This window comes from Lactuca serriola, chromosome 5, assembly GCF_051521515.1.
Source record: "Lactuca serriola cultivar US96UC23 chromosome 5, Lser_US96UC23_V15, whole genome shotgun sequence".
NCBI classification, from domain to species: domain Eukaryota; kingdom Viridiplantae; phylum Streptophyta; class Magnoliopsida; order Asterales; family Asteraceae; genus Lactuca; species Lactuca serriola.
This window is the reverse complement of record NC_136412.1, coordinates 197,212,321-197,234,727: the sequence shown is the minus strand read 5'-3', so window position 1 is coordinate 197,234,727 and position 22,407 is coordinate 197,212,321. Positions and strand designations below refer to the sequence as shown.

The 22,407-nt window shown below is 42.6% G+C and overlaps 1 protein-coding gene across 2 annotated transcripts; it reads left to right on the top strand.

The window, feature by feature from the left end:
* Positions 1-2,303: 2,303 nt before the first annotated feature.
* Positions 2,304-5,285, top strand: PAD4 (alpha/beta-Hydrolases superfamily protein). Of its 2 annotated transcripts, XM_079001517.1 has the most exons (4): positions 2,304-2,507; positions 2,732-3,089; positions 3,173-3,886; positions 4,354-5,285. In XM_079001517.1, the coding sequence occupies exons 1-4, from the start codon at positions 2,488-2,490 to the stop codon at positions 5,167-5,169; spliced, it is 1,908 nt and encodes a 635-aa protein (XP_078857643.1). In that variant the 5' UTR covers positions 2,304-2,487; the 3' UTR covers positions 5,170-5,285. The 2 variants fall into 2 exon arrangements, with proteins under 2 accessions (XP_078857643.1, XP_078857642.1); XM_079001516.1 differs by lacking the exon at positions 2,304-2,507 and having other exon boundaries at positions 2,548-3,089.
* Positions 5,286-22,407: the final 17,122 nt, after the last annotated feature.

The window sequence follows — 22,407 nt, the reverse complement described above, 5'->3', positions numbered from 1 at the left end:
AAGAAAAAATTGTTTGACTGAAATGAAATTAATGAAATGGTCATGTGGTGATCGGGGTATGGTGAAATCTGTATACTCGGTTTATGTGTTTAAAATTTGGTAAGTGATTATAAGATTTTATGGAATATGAGTCTTAACCTATAGTTAAGGGTGTTAAAAGATACTTTGTCAGTTACTGAAATCCTTCATTTACCGGTTTGATACCGGTATAAGTCAAAAAAAATGTTTGGGTAAAAACAAGTTATAGCTGTTGGTAACCTCTAATAAGTCAAAAAGTGATAAATAACCTACCCATTATTTATTAAAAACTTCTTATTTCACCAAATAAGTTATCAGTCAAAAAATCGTAAGTATTTTTAAATAAGCTTTGCCAAACACCCTCTGTATATCACAAAGGGTAATACACTAATATGAGCTTTTTTGGACTATGGATGCAACAAATACAAACCAAAAGGACCAACTATAATAAAAATATAGACAAAGTTGCAAGAATGGTCCCTGTGATATGTCAAAACTAGCAAGTTTGGTCCAAAATGAGTTTGACTTGTAAGGATGGTCCTATAGTTTCATTTTGTTGCGAGTTTGGTCCATTTTGGTTTGAACTTTTTTGTAAAGACAATTTTACCCCTTAATATTTAATTTTTCATTTTTATTTTATTACCAACAATTAAAAATTAATTGAAAATAAAACAAAAATAAAATTCTCTCTCTCTCTCTCTCTCTCTCTCTCTCTATATATATATATATATATATATATATATATATATATATATATATATATATATATACACACACACACACACACACACCACCGACGACAAAAAAGTGCACCGACAACCCTTCTCTACCCCTCCTTGTTGTCGATCGGAAAATAAAATTCTCTCTCTCTCTCTCTCTATATATATATATATATATACACACACACACACACCACCGACGACAAAAAAGTGCACCGACAACCCTTCTCTACCCCTCCTTATTGTCGATCGGAAAACACCCCCTGAGGATCGCCGCTTCTCTCAGCTGCTACTTTGCCATTTCTTTCTCTCAACCAAACACGTCTGTTCTGATTCCATTCTTCTTCCTTCTCCCTTCAATCCAGTCGTTTCCCTTTCCCCCTTGATTTGTGGACGCTAACGAAAAAAGGAGAGCCAATAGGAGATCACCGGAGATCGAATCCCTTCTCATGATCTGTTTGACCACCAGACCACCATTTTGACTACTTCCATCCGTGTTACTTCTTCCCTCTCCCGATCAGCGAAGATGAAGAGTAAACCCACAGAGGGTTGTCGGTCTTGATGGATCCCCTTGCACTTCATCGCGATTTCCCAGCCGCATCGGAGCTCCCGTCGATCTACCTTTTGTTCGAATCGATGTTGGGTTTTCGTTTCAGGTAGGGTTTTGTATGTGGTTTTTGTTTCAAATCTACCATTCTTCATCTCCGTTTCAGATTTGGAACCAAGAACATACTCACCTTCGACTTTTGGATTTGGGTTTTATTTCAGATCCAAAATCAAGAACGCAGAACACGCATTGTGTGTTTATGTGTGTGTTGTGTTCTACACTCACTGAAAAATGTTCATCATAGGGATAAGAAGAGTTACACACATAGTTCGATCTTGAAAGATTTCATATCTACTCTGATCTTAAAAGTCAATTCATCTAGGTTTACAGCTTGAAGATCGTTCTTGAGTTCTTGAAGTTCGTTATTTAGTTCATGAAATCGAGGTTGAGTCTTGATTTGTTAAGAACATACAAGGGCAAAGAGAGAGAGAGAGAGAGAGAGAGAGAGAGAGAGAGAGAGAGAGAGAGAGAGAGAGAGAGAGAGAGAGAGAGACTTTCTTTTTTTCTTTTTTTTTTTTTTATTTCTGTAATAAAAAAATTTGAAAAGGGGAAAATACCAAGGGCAAATTCGTCATTATAAAAAGTTTTAAAAATTTTGGACCAAACCCGCAACAAAACGAAACTATTGGACTATTCTTGCAGACCAAACCCATTTTAGACCTAACTTGCTAGTTTTGATATACCACAGGGCCATTCTTGCAATTTTGTGAAAACTATAATACCAAAAGTGTGAATTTGGGCGACCCGTCCCTTAGGTACCAAATGTGTAACTTACTCTAATACAAATTATTAGTAAAAAACAGAGAGGTGTAATCTGAAACAATTTTACAAATACAAAGTGCTAAATGAGATTTTTTTTAATAAAATATTATAAAAGCAATTGCAATGTCAAAGTGAAATTAAAAGATATACTATGAAATGATGGATTCATAGGGTGCACAATAGCACAAGGGCATGGACTGTTACAGTTGACTCGACTGTCTAACCCAAACTTTCCCTAAGCCGCCTTCTATAAGACTTTGTTGCGCAATTTCTCCCACATGAATGATCATGATTTCAAACTCACTCACCCAATTCTTCTTCTAATTTCTTTTTCAAGTTGAAGAAATAAACAAAGAAAAAGAAATCAGAATCATCTTGACAATGGAAACAGAAGCTTCACCGTAAGTCTCCCAAATCGTTTCTTTCTTTTCCTTTCCACATAGTCTTTTCTGGTTTTTTAAATTCCAACAAGTATGTGGCAGAAGTAACCAACTTCTATAGTCCTATACTATCAATTGGATAAGAAGACGAAGAAAATTCATAGCGAAATTTCGTCGAACATGTTGTCGTCAATTACTTCTGGGGTATTTATTGATAGTTTCGTATTCGTTAATGAATTGGGCAGGTTCGAGACGAGTGAGATGTTGGCAAGGTTTTTGGGGTCAACGCCATTGTTACCGGAGTCATGGAAGCTCTGTGGACGATCAAACGTCATGGCGCCTCAAGGGTTCTTGACTGATGAAGTCGGAGGTGTTACGTATGTTGCGTTTTCCGGCGTCCAATCGATCGATGGGTTGGACCCGTTTTTCGGGAGTTTAGTACCTCTGTCGGCTGTTTCCGGTGTCTCTCCTTTCTCCGGTGGTGGCGATGGAGGGATGTTTTCGGCGTTTCAGAAACAAGGAGACGAGAATTCCGCGATGGTGGATGCCGGATTACTTCACCTGTTTTTGGCTATATACCATACCCCCGTTTTCCAAAATCAGGTTTGTTTCCTACTTTCCTCTTTTATCTTCCGTTCTCCGATCAAGGATTCCGGCGTAGTATAACGAAAGTATTGACCTTGCAGATGTTCGAAATCATGAAAAAACGAAAACCGGTGGTGTTCACCGGACACTCCCTCGGAGGCGCCATCGCCGCCCTGTCTTCACTTTGGCTCCTCTCATATCTCCAATCAATCTCCTCCCCTCCCTCTGTAATTTGCTTCACCTTCGGCTCCCCTTTGATCGGAAACCAATCCCTTTCCAAAGCCATCCAACAACAACGATTGAGTGGCAACTTCTGTCACCTCGTTTCAAAATTCGACCTCCTCCCACGGCTGCTCTTCGCACCATTATCTCCGATCATCACCCACCTCCACACCCTCCTGAAATCATGGCACTTAACCATGAATTCGCCGTTTTTCATTCGGGATCTAGGTACACAACTCACCGAACATGAGAAATTCGAGTTATTCCATTTTATACTGGGTTGTGTTGACTCTATCGCTCGATCACCGGAAGTGATGACAAATCGTTCTTCGTTTGTACCATTTGGGAACTTCATGTTTTGCTCCGAAGATGGAGCGATTTGCATCGATGACATTAGTGCTATTGTTAGAATGCTTCACTTGACTTTTGCGTCTGGATCTCCAAGTTTGTGTATCGATGATCATCTCGAGTATGAAAGTTACGTTGAAAAGATTAATTTACAGTTCTTGAATCGGAGTGAAGAAGAGCTTTGTGAATCTAACACCTATGAAGCCGGAGTTACATTAGCTTCGCAATCGATATCTTCTGGTCATGTAAGGCGCTTATTTATTTATTTATTTCTGTGATAATAATTAAAAAATTCGAAATTTTTTAGAAGTTGTTCTTTTGTGCATAAAGAAAGACCAATGACTAATATTATGATTTATTTTCTTCCTTAAATGTTGTAAGAATTTTAATTACAAAAATAAATGTCAACAAAATTATAAAATATCAAAACTTATAAACATATGCATACATAATCCTTCAAAACGACTTATTTTTGTCATGTCATTTTCCACTAATATTTAATTCAAAGCAACAAATTTTCACAAACGTTGGCGATTTTATACCCACCACTTAAAAATAAGTCGTCGTTTTGGAATATTAAAAAGACTTTCTTTCAACATCCATTGGAGGTTTTCATATTACTTTTATAATTTTCTAATTTAATTCGTTTTTTATATTTAATTGTAACAGAAACAACCATATATAGCTTACCCTATTATGTTATTGTTAATAGGAACATATGGTTAGACCCATTAAAGATTGCCTAAAGACAGCTAGGCGAATTGGGCGTACCCCGAACCTCCAAAGTGCTAGACTAGCCATTTGTCTATCAAAATTCGCACCGTTACGTGCGCAAATCGAGTGGTACAAAGCTTCATGTGACAAATCAGATGACCAACTCGGGTACTACGATTCCTTTAAACTACGCGGACCATCTAAACGTGATTTCAAAGTTGTGATGAACACAATCAAACTAGGCGAATTTTGGGACAGTGTAATCGGCATGTTAGAAAACAACCAACTCCCCCACGATTTCCACAAACGAGCCAAATGGGTGTACGCATCCCAATCCTATAAACTTCTCGTTGAACCACTAGACATAGCCGAGTACTACAAAAATGGGGACCACCGCAAAAATGGACATTATCTGAAAGGTGGGAGACACACACGATATACAGTTTTTGATAAGTGGTGGCAGGAACGCGAACGTGATAGGTTTGGGGACACAGACGGATACAGTCGGAGGAGTAAGTTTGCGAGTTTGACACAAGATTCGTGTTTTTGGGCGAAAGTGGAGGAGGCTCGAGAGTGGCTCGAGAATGTTAGAAGTGAGCGGGACCCGAGGCGGCTTGCAGGGTTGTGGGCGGGTATTGAGAAGTTTGAAAATTATGCAAAAGGGTTGGTTGAGAGGAAAGAGGTGTCTATTGATGTTTTGGCTAGAAATTCTAGTTATATGGTTTGGGTGGAGGAGTTGAGGGTGTTAAAATTGCATTTTCAACAATTTTCTACTCAGATTCCCGGGGGTTTGGATAGGAAGGTTGTGCCATAGGTTTTAATGTCTATCTTTGACCCCTTAACTATATATAACGCAAAATAAGCTGTGGTCATTTAATTGTAGGACTTATTTATCTATTATCTTAGGTCTCAATCTTTTTTGTTTATTAATCTTACTTTTTTGTGAAAAGGGTAAAGATATAGTAAAAGTCATTCTTATTAAACAAAAATCATTGAGATAACTTATTAAACAAAAGTAATGCTCCGATAAAATTTCAATATTTTGTGCCAGTTTACAGTTTAATCTCAATATTTATTTTTTTAAAAGTCCCGATTATCTAATTTTGTACGATAATCTATCATTTTTTGTTTAAAAAAAAATAAGAACTTTTTCGTTAATTCAAGTAAAATTTAAAATAATCGGGACTTTTTCTATTTAAAAAAATAAACGTTGGGATTAAACTGTAATTACTCAAAATATTGAGACTTTATCGGAGATTTCCTTAAGTTAAACCACTCAATTTTAATAATTTGGTTCATTGTTATAAAAATATATTTTTTAAGCTATTATGGTTGATCAATAACATGAATTAGCTAATTACTAGTGTGAAAATTTGATGCCACTAACTCCTTAAAATAGTTTTATTAAATATGTCAATGTTTTAAAATTGATTTGAATCCGCCAGTAGAATCAGTTGGACCGAAAACTGTAAAAAATGACTTAATTAGCATCAGTTTTATACTTATACTTGGACTATAACGAACCCACCAATTTTTATGAAAAACTCGGTTGAACTAATTAAATTGGCCTATCAAAACTCAGTTGAACTGTTAAATTGAATAAAATGGAATTCAGTTGTATGGTTCGATGATCAGAATTTGGAGCTACTGCTTGGGAGTTATGATAATTTAATATCGATGATCAGAATTTGGAGCTATTGCTTGGGAGTTATGATAATTTAATAGATTGCTTAGGAGATGTCTAGAAACATAGTTTTCGTTTTATACATTATAAGGTCAAGTTTCAATTTTTCGTTTATTATCAATAGAAGTGAAATTTTGGTTTATCTATATGGCTTACTTTATATTTCCTTACAATGGCATCAATGAAAGTGTTGGTTACATTTATATTATTAGCAATATTAATTACAGATTTTATTTTTATTATATCGGTTGTGGTAGTGTCATAATTAACTAAGTAGAAAAGAATTTTCATCGTCCAAGTTTCAATTGGATAGAAACTTGATGTCATGCAATTTGAATTGTGATGTATGAGAATCTTGATTGTTGGAAGATTATGACTAATTCATTGATCACATGATTATGTGAGTCAAGTGAAGGATTAATGGATCTATTACATGTTGATATGGACTATTCAGATCCACCACAAATGATGAAAATTCTACTCGTCATGATATATTGATATTTCAGTAAATATGATTGTGTTTATAAGATTAAGCATAATTCTGATATTTTGAAAAGATTCAAACAATAGTAGAACGAATAAGAAGAATCTATTAGGAAGAAAGATGAGAGTTTCTCTAATCTAAAAGGAAAGGAAACTACTTTAGCATTATGTTTTATGGTCATCTTAATGATTGTGGAACTATGTCACAACTGATCCTCGAAAAACATCTTAGTGCAATTGTATGACTAAGAAGAGGATTTAGATATTGTTGAAATGGTTCAATTGAGAGATGAGTCATACTTCGTTTCCATTCAAGTTTTAGAGTCATACTATAGTAACTAAAAATCATATCTTGAAACTCATTTTAAACTAAGAAGGTTGAAAAATAACTCAAATATATGGATTAAAATGTTTTCCTGCTCTAGCACATATAGAATTGGAGTTGTGATGTTTTCGTTAATCGAGAAACAAAGGATAAACTAAGACCCATTCTGTGAAGTGTTTTCTTGTCGAGAATCCACACGAACTTTTGAATATTTGTTTTAGCTCGTCAAGGAATATTCCTTGAGAGAGAAACTTATATGTCAAAATTTCAGTGGGATTCTTATTGATCTTGAGAGTTTTAAGAGTCAGTCGACAATAAACCTTTTAGTTCTCACTAGCACACTACCTGTGGTTGACAACCTATCGTGTTAAGTTGACATATTCTTGTTTCTGTGCACCTTCTAGTTGAGTTGGTAATCCTTATGAGTTTTATGGTTCTCATCTGACTGCAAAAAGAAAAGCACGTTGATTAGCAAAAGTACATTTATCAATATGGGTGAGTTGTTTAACAAAACAGAATGATTGGTAGGCCCTTATGCTACCAGAGGGCAAGAAATTTAGAATAATGAAGTTCACTCCATGGAGGAAAGCTAAATTTGAATTTGGTTTTGTCTTTAACCTTATCTTATGATTATAGGATGGAAATGATAAATTCACATTGATAGGAACGTATACACCATAAATCTAGGTGGCAAAAGGTTACGCTCTAATTTATCAGAATAATTATAGGAAAACACTTTTCATAGTAGATTTTAATGGTCTGATAAAGATCAACATGGTTAGCGAATATGTTAACCGTATTCTCAAATTCATAATATGATTAGGGCATCCCTCTTCGTATTTTTAATTGTGAGAAATGGAAAGGATTTGTTTGAACTTTCAAGACATATATCTATAAGTTTTGAAAGGGTTTAAACAGACATGTAAGCTATCCAATGAAAGTGTATAAGCTTAAGAAGTCTGTTGGAGACTTATCGAAGCATCACGTATCAGAAATCTGCACTTTAGTAAGAAAGTAAAAAAATATTAATTTCTAGAAGTCCAATTGATTTCTGAGTAATTGTTAAGCTAGTGTGAGCATAATTGTTATGTTAGTGGGAGCATAATTTTTATGCTTGTATTGTGTGTGTTGGTAATACTATTCGTAGGGAACAAAGTTTTCATTTTGAAAATTTCAATGTTTGGGAATTGTTTCTCTATGATAGACTTAAGGGAGAGGGCACTCATACTATCATACCCCCAAACCGAAACGGCAGAAACATTCGGGGGTGGAGGACGTCATATGTAGTATCACAACAATTGCATCATAGCAATCAAGTAAGCACAACCATTACATTGAATATATATATATATATATATATATATATATATATATATATATATATATAAAGGTATTTACATCTATTTGATTCATATTATTTACATCAAAACCAACAAAATAAGATATGACTCTATATACTTCGTCTTCTCAAAAGTCTGTAGGAGTACCTGTCTACTAATATCCTGAGAATACAAGCGATTTTGAAAGAGTATCATCATAAAGCTGGTGAGTTCATAAAGTGTTTTTGGTAATGAAAAACTGTCGATGAATCTGTAAAATGTATGTGTGTTCCCCAAGAAAATCCAATATTTTCTAACATATATGTTCGTTACTGTATTCTGTTTGAAAACCCTAACAACCACCAGTATGTATAGTATGTTCTGTTTGTTTAAAATAATACCATGTGCTGTATCCCTGGAATCCCCCAATATAATGTATAGTAGTTCTATTTAAATAAAACTAATGAAGAATGAAATCCCATAAACATCGGTTAGTTTATACTATTCTGAGTCGTATAACCATGCTTGATATGACCTAGTGACCTTTACGATGTTCTTCAAGTGTCGGATATATGACATTTGTCACCCCAGGTATGCTTACCTAACTGTAGCTAGCAGTTCATGTGTGGGATTGTCAGTCCCGAATAGATCTATTCACAAATCTCACGCTCTCCCTCCAGGAGACTCTGGTTATACTAAATGATAGGATTTATTACGTACCCCGATGGGTACAATTGAAGAGATGTCTCACAATCCTATATTAACTAGTTTACATGTGATTCTTTATTGTTCTCTTCTATATGCATCCGTTTGTATACTTGTAGCGTAACAATAATTATACTTAAATGATTATCTAATGTTGTACCCTTGAAATCCGAAAGTAGTAATGTACATCATAAACTAAATCTGTCATAGTTTATATGTTTGCTAATGCATAAACTCTGAATTTGTAAAATTGTGTATTGAAATACCAAACTATACCTATTATAGTTTTCATGTATGTTGTGTACTTGGTTCGTGTATTGATCTGAAAACTATGCAATTATGGTTGTACGTTGAAAACATCCCTTATGTTCCGCGTGTTACAAAAGGGATAAAATATCTAAATATTTTATAAAACATGGAAATCTTTTGGTTGTATCAATCGCATAAGTTTTAAACATGTTGAAATTCTTTTGTATAAGTTCACAAAAATCAATTGTGTTTAGCTTGTATCCCTGTGACAACCCGAAATTTCTATCTTGTACAGTCATTCAATTCAATCAAAGTTAGACTTGTTTCTGCTATCTTTTAGCATTGTTTATGGTCTGTTTGAGTGTTCTAAGCCTAGTACCTTCAAGGTTAGAGTGTTAGGAAGTATATTTTAGAGTTCACAGTGCAGCATTCAAGCCGGAAAACTCCAAGTATTGGAGTTTACGGCCGTAAACTAGGGTTTATGGCCGTAAACCCTTGGCTAGCCGTGAACTCCTCCTTTGTATATGATATTCCTTCATTTTCACCACTTTTTCCCACTTCCAACTTAAGAAACTCGATTCTCTCTCAACTATCATTAAGAGTTTTCATGTTGATCTTCAAATATGTAAGTGATTCTTCCATTTATTAGTTGTTATCTTTCCTGATCTAGTATTTCCCTTTGATTTCATCCATGAAATTCATCTTTTTGGGTTAGATCTTCAAGTTCATCATCTTTCACCAAGAACACCAAGAACACACACAAAGTTGTTCTTAGGCCGTGAACTCCCTAGGAACCTTCAAAAGTGTAATTATCTCTTCCTTCTAGTTAGGCTTGATAAACACTTGATTCCTAGCCTTGAAGCATCACATAGCGCATGAACATCAAGAGTTTACAGCCGTAAACCCTTGTTTTGGTGCAGGTCTTGGCCGCAAAATCGTCTTAAGTGCAAACATCGGACCGTGAACACTTAATGGATGCTAGATAGGGCCATAAACACCCTTTTGCATGTTTCTTCTATGAGTGTACGACCATACACTCAATGGCTGTATACAACATTTGCCGTACACATCTTGGCCGTACACACCTTAGTGTGGTCGTAAACCCCATTTATGCAATCATATGTGATTGTAACACTTCAATCCAAGTGTTTCCTAGTCCCTAAGGTGGTTTCCTTGCATGATTAGTTGTATATACACTAATTATATACATATATGTGTAATTATATGCTTAATAGGATCCGTTTGCGCTCGAGGATTCACTTGAGACTTAGCATCCTATATCGAACTTGCATTTGTATCACTCACTACAGGTGAGTTCATACCCCTAACTTACCTTTTAAATGATTTTAAATGCTTTTATGGGGGGGGGGGGATTACAAGTTGAAACATTGTAGTTATTATATCAATCACATGTGATTTATAACTATCAAACAAGTGGATTTCTTATACATCAAAATTGTGTTATCAATCAAACTATTTCAAAACCCTTTTATCAAACTCTTTTATATGCTAAACTCTTTATCAAACTCTTTTAAACTTATATATTGTCAAAATCATGTCTATTCATGTAACGCCCCGTCCCTAAGAGTACCTAATTGTGAGTCCCCGGGATTTAAGAGAAATAGTATTTTGATCATCTTGTGGGAAAAGTGGAATAATGAGGGCCAAATATGAAATTTAGGGGACTCGCCGAGTATGCTCAGCGTAAGCTGGGATTACGCTCAGCGTAAGGCGTAAGTGGACGCGGGTGCAAGGTTGAGTACGCCCAGCGTACTAGAGGTACGCCCATCGTACTCTCAGAGTTCTAAAACCCTAAATTTAGGGCCAGCCACTATATAAGGAACATGTTGGTGCATACCCTAGCCTCCATAAGCTCTCCCTTAACCTCAGAAACCCTAAGATAGCCGTCCCACCTCCTTGATTGGGCGTGTTGGTCTGGAAAGCTTGGATTAGCAAAGGAGAGCATAAAGGAAGAAAGGAGAAGTTGTCAAAGAAGGAGAGAAACAGCTGGAGCTTATAGATCTGGGAAGACATCATCCTTTGGAGCCTATTTGAGGTATAAAGCTTCTTGCTTGACATTCATATTGTGTAGATCTATGTGTTGTGAAGCTTTGACACCATTCTTGTCCCAAAAGTCCTCATTTTGATGCATGTTTTGAGTTGGTCGAGATTATCTGTCCTTTCAGACCTTTGGAGAGGTCTTGAGTGAGAAAAATGAGGTCCCAAGGGCTGTGGTTGTTCCATGTGTGAGATATGTGGGTCTTAATGGATTAAGACCTTGGATTAAGAGTTTTATGGACGTCCCAAGTGATAAATTTTGAGACTTTATGAATCTTAGGCATATTTGGCCTAAGGATCTGAAATATGGGATTAAGAGCTTTAACCATTAAGACGTTATGTGATGTTGTTGAGTTGTGAGGTTATGCCCCGCGTAACATGTGAGTACGCCCCGCGTAGCGAGTTAGTGCCCCGATCCCCTGTTGTGAATCGGCGTGTACGCCCAGCGTACTCCCTCTGTTGGATTTTCATTTTGGGCCTTAGGGTTTGGGCTGTTATTTGGGCTGTTGGATTTTGGGTCGTGACTGGACATTATGGTTAGAGTATTGTGGGCTCATTGGTTGTTATGGATCTTGAGTTTAGACCCATTTGGTGAGGTGGGCCCAATTTAGTAAATTGGGCCAATAGTGGGCTTTGCTTCGGACTTTTGGACTTTGGGCCATTGGTGGGCTTGGGGGCTTACCTAGTGTTGGGCCGGATTGAGTTAGGGGTAAAATGGTCAATTTACCCTTGGAAGAGTATTGTGCTTGGCCTAATGTTTATTGTGCTATGTTGGCTAGTTCGGGATTTTCGGTGATTCGGTGATTCGAGAATCTGCTACTTCAGTTCAGAGTTTCGGCAGTGCGAGGTGAGTTATCCTCATTATATCAACAAGGTCTAAGGCACCAAGGCCGGTCCTTTATCGGATTGAGATCCGGGTATTGTTGTTATGTTATTGCTTTGGTATGTTGCATCCTAGTAGCTAGGATGGTAGATGATAGAGACCTGGTTGAGGTCGGTAACCTGATATGTAGGGTGATGCTATGCTAGTGACCGGTTAGGTCGGTATCCTGGTTAGGATGATGATATGCTATGTGATTTGTTGATCGGCTTGTTGACTGCGAATTGTTATATGATTGTATGTTTATGTGCACATGGTTGTTTGGACTGGAGTTGGGTTGAGGCGGGTCCTGCTTTGTGCTGTAGGCCAAGATACCCAGGGCGAACCGGTTGTCCCGAAGGCCCAGCGAGCGGTCCGGATAGGCTGTAGGGCCCAAGAGGGCGGACCAGAAGTGCCGAGGCTCGGAGAGTGGACCAGGCCGACTGAAGGCCCGGTGCGGGCGGACCAGTCATACTGTAGACTCAGATAGTGGACCAGGTGGATTGAAGGCCCGATGCGGGCGTACCAATCACACTGTAGACTTGATGTATATGGCTAGACTCAGAGGGTGGACCAGGGGGACTGTTGGCCGGTGCGGCGGACCAGTCACACAGTAGACCCGAAGTGCATGGCTGTTCTGTGATCGGATATGATATGGCATGTTATGCGTGTATGGTATATGTGGTTGGTATTTTGGGGATATCTCACTAAGCTTTCGGGCTTACAGTTGTGGTTTTATGTTTTTCAGGTTCTTCAGGAGATCGTGGCAAGGCGAAGGCGTGATCGTACCGCTCCTCATGTTTATGTTGTGATGTGATTTTGGGAATACTCTAAATAAATTGTATTGAAAACCTTTTTGTAATAATTTAATGAAATCGGGTTGTTTTTGAAAAAAAATTAAATTGGTTGAAATTTTTCGGTCGTTACAAGTTGGTATCAGAGCCTTGGTTTGAGTGAATTGGAGGAACACTCGTGTAACTCCAGTCTCAAATCGAGGAGGGTTTTCAAAAGAGAATTTAAAATGGTTTTCAAAGTGAGTAAAGGAGGACGCGGAGGTACGATCAGCCGAGGCTAGTAAGTAACCCCAAAATACCATACATGATATTTGTTTTGAGCATTGATAGAACAACATGCTAGTGCTAGGCTAGGGATCTTCAGGATTTCATGATAATGTTGCCTGATTTATGATGCCTATTAGCCTAGGGTTTCCTTGTGGGAGATTTCCAGTGTTCCTTTAGTAGTGAGGGTTGAGCGCTTGTTTTGTATGTTTTCACTAGGGTGTTGTGGTAGTACTTCATACAAATATGGGTAGGTGTGGAAGGTAGTATGGGCCCGTACTACTGAAAGCACAGGACCCATACGCATATCGGGGAAACCATGACCTCTAGGGTTGGATTGAGAGTTGGTTCCCGGGATAGTGGGAAGAATCTGAGATTTTGTGGTGTTTTTCAGTATGGAGATTCCGAGGCATGCTGGGAGTGGATCTGGGTCAGGATCGGGAGCAGGAGAGGGAGTTCCGGGCGGGTCAGTACTGCCCGAGGTTATTGGTCAAATGAGCACAGGCGAGTTGGACACTAGGATTCGTGAGATCCTGCATGATGAGGTTGCTGCGTTGTTCCAGGCCGAGTTTCCGGAACTGTTTGGGTCGATCAAGACCACCATGGTCGAGTATTTTGATGAGCGCTATGCAGCTCTCACAGAGACGACTGCCGCGGCGGCTACAGCGGCTGTAGTAGCGGCAGGGGGAGGAGCTGGCCGGGGTTTTTAGTATCGGGACTTCGATAATACGAAGCCTCCTACCTTTGATGGAGTTCAGGACCCGATTGTTGCTATGAGATGGTTATCGGACGTGGAGGGGTGTTTCTTCACGTGTTCGTGCCCTGCTGATCAGAGGGTGAGGTGTGCTCTGAACCTGTTGAGGCTCGGGGCGAAGGATTGGTGGAGATTGACCACGGGGTCATATTCGGATGCGGAGAGGGCTGTGGTTTCATGGGATCAGTTCAGAGAGATGTTCAGCACTCGTTATGTTCCGCGGGTTGAGAGAGAGAGAGATTGGATCAAGAGTTCCTTGAGCTGAAGCAGGGTTCGGAGTCGGTGACTGAGATCACCAGGATGTTCACTGAGAGGGCGATGTTTTGCCCTGAGTTCGCTTCGGAGCAGGCTCGGATGTCTCGATATCTGAGCATGATCAAGAGGGATATCAGACAGTTTGTGTCTACGCAGAGGTACGAGACTTTATTGGAGTTGCAGGAGGCTGCCAGGCGGCATGAGTTAGAGATTGAGTTGCAGTTGCATGAGCTGAGACAGGCTCCGGTGCAGTCGCAGCCGACGCCGAAACGGTCCAAGACCGTTGATTCTAGGGTGGGAGATCAGAGCAACCACGCTTGTGGGAAGTGTGGGATGGGTCACACCGGAGTTTGTAGGTTCGGTGGTGCATGACGCAAGTGCGGAAAGGAGGGGCACTATGCGAGGGATTGTCGACAGTCAGCGCTGGTTCGGGATTTGAGGATTTGTTATCATTGTCATCAGGTTGGGCACTTGAGGGTCAACTGTCCACAGCTTGCTGCAGGACCGGTGCAGGCTCCAGCACCGGCCATTTTGAGGATCACGGGTGGAGGTCAGGGTGGAGCGGAGCGCCCAAGGGCTCAGGGTCGTGCTTTTCAGCTTGCAGCAGAGGAGGTCAGAGCAGTGCCGGATGCAGCTGCGGGTATGTTTCGTTCTTGATGTCTTGTTTATCTTGTGATTATTGTGGAGTATTGTTTATCTGCTAGTCTCATTGTGTGGTTTTCGGTGTGGTATTCGTTGTTCTTTGAGGGTAATGGTTTGGTTATGGGTTAGTGTAATAGCCCAGATTCCCAGGTATTATTCATTTATTTATTTTGGTAATTTGGGAGGAGACTTGGCGAGTTGGAGCCTAGACTCGCCGAGTATGATCGTGGATTTGGACGTGGGTTCGCGTCCGGACTCAGCGAGTCCAAGAGTGGACTCGGCGAGTCAACGCTATTTAATGAAACCCTAATTTCTCGGGTTTGAGGCATATTTAAAGGGCCTTATGGCCGTCATTTGCGCTCATCAGTCCCCAGAGTGAAACCATAGAGCATTTGAGCGATTCAAGTGAGGGAAGGAGCCATTATTGATCTTGGAGTTATTTCCTAGCAAGGAAAGAGGAGATCTAGCCAAGAAGAAGCAAGAGAAGGGTGGATTCCTGAAGAACTGAGGTCCAGGACATCACAACCGAGGTATAATTCCGAATCATTCTCTGTTATTGTGATGTTCATGTAGATTTAGGGCTTTTGAACCCATTTGTGGCTAGATCTAGTGTCCTCATGGTCCCTTAGCGAGTTAAGGTCCTGGATCTGGACCCATAGAGGTCCAGAGCACCTCTTTACCAAAGTTTTATATGCATCCATGGAGGTTTTGGCTTGGGATCAATGTATTTGAGGCTAAAACACCATTCATGAGCTATTCGATGCTTGATGAGCACCAAGACTTGGACTTTACGTGGTCAATAAGCTTAAGGAGACTGGATCTATGAGTTAGTGAAGCGGATCTGACCTCAGAAGGTTGTTTGGGGTTGTGCATGGAATGCACTCGCCGAGTCCATTCCCAGACTCGGCGAGTTGGTGCGGGTTGTTCAACGATTACGAACCAGGGGTTGAGTAACCGAGTCGGGTGAGTGACTCGGTGATTCGGAAGAGATTCAAAGGGATCGGGTTCCCGTAGGAACTCGACGAGTCCACGCCAGACTCGGCGAGTCGGGTCGACCGTTGACCGTTGACCGTTGACTGGTTTAACTTCGTGGTATTAGTCAGCCAGAGTCAAGGTAGTATTAAGTAGAAATATGTTTGTGTTGTAGGAGGACGATATCTCAGGAGATCGAGCACTAGTGGTTAAGAGATTTATGAGTTACCAAGACACGCGAAGTGAGTCTTCTCACTATACATTACCTTGAGTGGTATTTCGAGTTGACCAGAGGGTCTTATGTGCTATGTATGAGATTATGTGTTGTCTTATAGATTTCGTGCTATGTGTTATTTGTATGCTGTATGGTTATATAGACCAGGCCGGAGGGCCCAACGATTCTGACCGGGCCGGAGGGCCCAACGATTCTGACCGGGCCAGAGGGCCCAATGAGCTGTGACTGGAACGGAGGGTCCGACAAGCTACGGGACTGGAGGGTCCCGCTGAGACATCTAGACCAGAGGGTCGGATTTAGCCTTGAGTGGCGTATTTGTGGTATGTGGTATTTTGGGAACTCACTAAGCATTTATGCTTACAGTTGTTGTGTTTGATGTCTCAGGTACCAGCGAGGACCGTGGGAAGGCGACGACTTGACCCGTACACACATCGATGGAGTTTATTATGTGTAGAGATCTTGGGATTTGTTTTGAGAACAATATTGATTATGGATTTGAAATTGTGATGTAATACATTATGTGATTTTGAAAACGAAAAATTATTTTGAAAATTTACGGTGTTACAAGTTGGTATCAGAGCCTTGTTTTGAGGAATTCGGATGCACCTTCGGGCGTATTTGAACTCAAACCGAGGATTTGAGAAATTTTCAAATAAAACTAAAATTTTCTAAAAAGAAAAAGAGGTTTTGGAAACAAGCAGAGTGGAAGGTGTGTACGGTCAGCCAGCGCCCGAACGGTGAATCCCTAGAATACCCTTGCATTATATGTTATGAGTTATGAGATATTATATTGTGCATGTTAGAGAGACTAGGTATTCCTATTAGGACTAGAGTGGGCCTGATTTGTGATGCCTTAGCTTAGGAGATTGCTGCTGCTATGAGATACTTTGAGAGTGAGTAGGTAGCAGTGAGGAGCTCAGGAGAGGGCTATTGAGGGTAGCCAGTGCATGGCGAGAGTAGAGTATTTGCGATTTGGGATCCTAGGAGGAGGACTTGGGTTGTATATCGATTCGGTGTGGACGATAGTATTGGGCCCGTACTATTGAAGACACCGGATTGGTGCGCAGTCCAAGTAAGAATCCTTAAGGTACCAGAAGTTGAGGATGATTGAGTTATCGAGTGTGAGTATACTCGAGAGTTTCCCTAATATTCCTTATGTTGTATTTCAGAGGTTGATCATGGTCGGGACACGCCATACCACCGGGAGCAGTGGGGTGAGTGATGAGGAGATCCGTTGAATCATTCATGAGGAGGTGGCTGCTGCCATCAGAGCCGAGATTCCGGAGATGTTTGGGTCTATTAAGACCACACTGATCGAGACGTTTGACGAGCGTTATGCTGCTTTGACTGATGCTGCTGCGAGACCCCAGGGTGGTGATTCGTTGTTGTACCGAGAGTTCAGCAACACGAAACCACCAGAGTTCGATGGTACACAAGATCCGATCGCCGCTATGAGGTGGATCTCAGACATAGAGGGGTGTTTCTATACGTGCTCGTGTCCGGAGCACTTGAGGGTGCGGTTTGCACTCAACCAGCTTCGCTTGGGGGAGAAGGACTGGTGGAAGTTTGTAACCGCAAGCTATTCGACAGCTGAGTTGACTGCAGTGACCTGGGAGAGGTTTACTGCGATGTTTCGTGACGAGTATGTTCCCCAGGTGGAGAGGGAACGTTTAGCCCAAGAGTTTCTGACCCTCAAGCAAGGGACTGAGTCGGTGACAGTGATTATGAGGATGTTTCATGAGCGGGCGTTGTTTTGCCCGGAACTGGTGTCCACTGAGTAGGCTCGCATGAGCCGTTATCTGAGTATACTGAAGAGGGACATCCGTGAGTTCGTGGCGAACTCGGCTTACCAGACATTTTCCGAGCTCCAGGAAAATGCTCGGAAGAGGGAGATTGAGCTTGAGACACAGGCGAGGGAGGAGACCGAGTCTCAGAGGGGTGATCGGCGACCGGCGAAGTCGCAGCTGGCCGCTAAGCGGGCAAAGCCCGCTGATTCGAGGACGAGTAGTTCGAGGGGCCGTACTTGTGGGAAGTGCGGCAAGAGCCATGATGGGTCATGCAAGACTGGGGTATGCTACAAGTGTGGGAAGGAAGGACATTTCGCGAGGGATTGTCCTAAGGGGTTCTCGGTTTGCTTTCATTGCAACCACACCGGCCATCGGAAGGCCGAGTGCCCCCAGCTTCAGAGGTCAGCACAGGGATCTGCACCTGTGATTCGAGCTACTGAGACCCGGCCAGCGAAGGCCGAAGCACCGAAGGCTAGGGGAAGAGCCTTCCAGTTGATTGCGGAGGAGGTCTGCGCAGCGCCTGACGTCGTGGCGGGTATGTATTCTTTATCTATTTTATGTTGATTTTATGCTATGGTAATTGCTATATGTTATGCGTAGGTACTTTTCTTGTGAGTTCTGTACCTGCATTAGTGTTGTTCGACTCGGGTGCGAGTCGGTCGTTCGTATCTGTGACTTTTAGTCGGCACATTAGTATTCCGAGGGAGGCGTTGAGTCGACCTCTGCAGGTTTCCTTAGCCGATGAGCGTGAGGTGTGTGCTACCGAGGTGATACGTGGATGCATACTGGAGATCTTCGGGGTGGAGTTTCCGATTGATTTGGTACCGATTTCCATGAGGGATGTTTGTGTTATAGTAGGCATGGATTGGTTGAGCCGTTTCGGGGCTGTCATAGATTGCGAGCGTCAATTGGTGACGATCCGAGATCCTAGTGGGGGAGTGCTGACAGTTTATGGTGAGGGGACTCGTGGTGGTTCAGTATTCTGTTCGGCTGCCAGAGCGAGGCGGAGTTTGCAGCAGGGCTGCAAGGGGTTCGTAGCCTATGTGACAGATATGCGAGAGGGCGTTGGGAGGCCAAGTCCAGTGGATGATGTGCCAATAGTGCGTGAGTTCCCGTACGTGTTCCCCGAGGAGTTGCCGGGTGTGCCTCCCGAGAGGTAGGTGGAGTTTCGTATCGATTTGATTCCCGGGGATGCGCCTATCGCTAAGGCGCTATATCGCCTAGCGCCGCCAGAGATGCATGAGTTATCCTCACAGCTGCAAGAGCTGTTGGGGAAAGGGTTCATTCGTCCCAGTAGCTCTCCCTGGGGAGCGCCGATCCTTTTTGTCAAGAAAAGGATGGATCACACCGGATGTGCATTGATTAGCAGGAGTTGAACAAGTTGACGGTCAAGAACCGTTATCCATTACCGAGGATCGACCATCTATTTGATCAGTTGCAGGGGGCATCTTGGTTCTCCAAGATAGACCTGAGGTCGGGGTATCATCAGATGAGAGTTCGAGATGAGGATATCCCGAAGACGGCGTTTAGGACTCGTTACGGGCATTACGAGTTCATGGTGATGCCATTTGGGCTCACCAATGCACCAGCAGCATTCATGGATCTCATGAACAGCATGTGTAGGCCGATGTTGGATCGTTCGGTAATTGTATTCATTGATGACATCCTGGTGTATTCGAGGACCAGAGAGCAACATGAGGAACATTTGAGGGAGCTCCTTGGAGTTCTGAGAGCGGAGAGGCTTTTCGCCAAATTCTCCAAGTGCGATTTTTGGTTACGGGAGGTCCAGTTCTTAGGGTATCTCGTAAACCAGAATGGGATTTTGGTTGACCCGGCCAAGATCGAGGCTGTGATGAGTTGGCAGGTGCCGAGGTCACCTACGAAGATCAGGAGCTTCTTAGGGCTGGCAGGCTACTATCGGAGATTTATCAGAGATTTCTCCAAGATCGCCGTGCCACTTACCAAGTTGACCCGGAAGGGTGTTACTTTCTCATGGGGTCCAGAGCAGCAGACCTCGTTTGAGACCCTTCGCCAGAGATTGTGCGAAGCTCTTGTGCTCGCACTACCGGAAGGGATGGAAGATTTTGTGGTGTACTGTGATGCATCGATATCGGGGTTGGGAGCGGTGTTGATGTAGAGAGGGCATGTGATCGCGTATGCATCAAGGCAGTTAAAGCCTCATGAGATGAGATATCCCACCCACGATCTGGAGTTGGGGGCTGTGGTGTTCACCCTCAAGATCTGGCGTCACTATCTGTATGGGGTTCGGTGTACGATATACACGGACCACAAGAGCTTGAAGTACTTGATGGATCAGCCCAACCTGAACATGCGGCAGAGGAGATGGCTGGATGTGGTAAAGGATTATGATTGCGAGACCCTGTACCAATAGGGCAAGGCTAATGTGGTAGCCGACGCCCTGAGTCATAGGGCAGAGGGTGCCCCGATGCGAGATATCTGTATGAGGTTGACGGTGATGACTCCGGTATTGGATACCATCAGAGGGGCCCAGACCGAGGCGGTGAGACCGGAGAACCGTAAGAGAGAGCGAGTTATCGGGCAGGTGTCAGGGTTTGTTACCGATAGCCGCGGGCTTATGACCTTCCAGGGACGGATTTGGGTACCGTTTGTGGGCGGGACGCGTACCATCTTGATGGAAGAGGCGCACAGATCGAAGTTTTCGATCCATCCTGGGGCCACTAAGATGTATCTGGATCTGAAGAGGGAGTATTGGTGGCCTTGCATGAAGAGGGATGTGGCGTGGTTCGTTGAGAGATGCCTAACCTGTCGTAGGGTTAAGGCCGAGCACCAGAAACCGCATGGTAAGTTGCAACCACTTGAGATTCCAGAGTGGAAGTGGGAGCAGATATCCATGGATTTCACCACCAAATTGCCGAGAACGGCAAGGGGTGTCGATGCGATTTGGGTGATAGTGGACCGATTGACAAAGAGCGCCCACTTTCTCGCTATTAGTGAGAGTTCTTCTGCAGAGAGGTTGGAAGAGCTGTACGTGGCGTACCCATCTCGATCGTGTCAGACCGAGATGTGCGTTTCACTTCCAGATTCTGGAAGAAATTTCACGAGGAGTTGGGTACGAGGTTGCATTTTAGTACCGCATACCACCCACAGACTGATGGGCAGAGTGAGCGGACGATTCAGACGCTCGAGGACATGCTCCGAGCATGTGTGTTGGATTTCGGCGGGAGCTGGGACGTGTATTTGCCCTTGGTGGAGTTTTCCTACAACAACAACCATCATTCGAGCATCGGTATGCCACCCTTTGAGCTGTTGTATGGGAGGAGGTGTCGTACCCCTATTTGTTGGGGTGAGGTGGGGCAACGTGTGATGGGTAGTACGGAGATAGTGCTTCAGACGACAGAGCAGATCCAGCAGGTCAGGCAGAGGTTGTTGACCGCTCAGAGTCGCCAGAAGAGTTATGCAGATAGACGTCGAACCGAGCTCGAGTTCCAGGTTAGTGATTATGTTCTCCTGAAGGTATCTCCTTGGAAAGGAGTGATCCGATTCAGGAAGAGGGGCAAGCTAGGGCCCTGGTATATTGGGCCGTTTCGAGTGATCGCGAGGGTGGGCAGGGTAGCATATCGCTTGGAGCTACCCACGGAATTGGAGCGAATTCATAATACCTTCCATGTGTCTCAGTTGAGGAAGTGTATAGCCGATGAGTCGGGGGTAGTGCCGTTAGAGGACATTCAGGTGCATGCGAGCCTGAACTACGCGGAGAGACCAGTTGCGATTGTGGATGAAAAGATCAAGGTTCTTCGGAACAAGGAGGTACCCTTGGTTTTGGTTCAGTGGCTACATCGGAGGGGGTCCAAGATGACTTGGGAACCGGAGCGTGAGATGCGTGAGCAGCATCCGGAGTTATTTGCAGAGCGAGACTTCGAGGGTGAAGTCTAGTTCTAGTGGGGGAGAATTGTAACAGCCCGGATTCCCACGTATTATTCATTTATTTATTTTGGTAATTTGTGAGGAGACTCGGCGAGTTGGAGCCTAGACTCGCCGAGTATGATCGCAAATTTGGACGCGGGTTCGCGTCCGGACTCGGCGAGCCCAAGAGTGGCCTCGGCGAGTCCACGCTGTTTAATGAAACCCGAATTTCTTGGGTTTGAGGCATATTTAAAGGGCCTTATGGCCATCATTTGCGCTCATCAGTCCCCAGAGTGAAACCCTAGAGCATTTGAGCGATTCAAGTGAGGGAAGGAGCCATTATTGATCTTGGAGTTATTGCCTAGCAAGGAAAGAGGAGATCTAGCCAAAAGGAAGCAAGAGAGGGGTGGATTCCTGAAGAACTAAGGTCCAGGACATCACAACTGAGGTACAATTCCGAATCATTCTCTGTTATTGTGATGTTCATGTAGATTTAGGGCTTTTGAACCCATTTGTGGCTAGATCTAGTGTCCTCATGGTCCCTTAGCGAGTTAAGGTCCTGGATCTGGACCCATAGAGGTCCAGAGCACCTCTTTACCAAAGCTTTATATGCATCCATGGAGGTTTTGGCTTGGGATCAATGTATTTGAGGCTAAAACACCATTCATGAGCTATTCGATGCTTGATGAGCACCAAGACTTGGACTTTACGTGGTCAATAAGCTTAAGGAGACTGGATCTATGAGTTAGTGAAGCGGATCTGACCTCAGAAGGTCGTTTGGG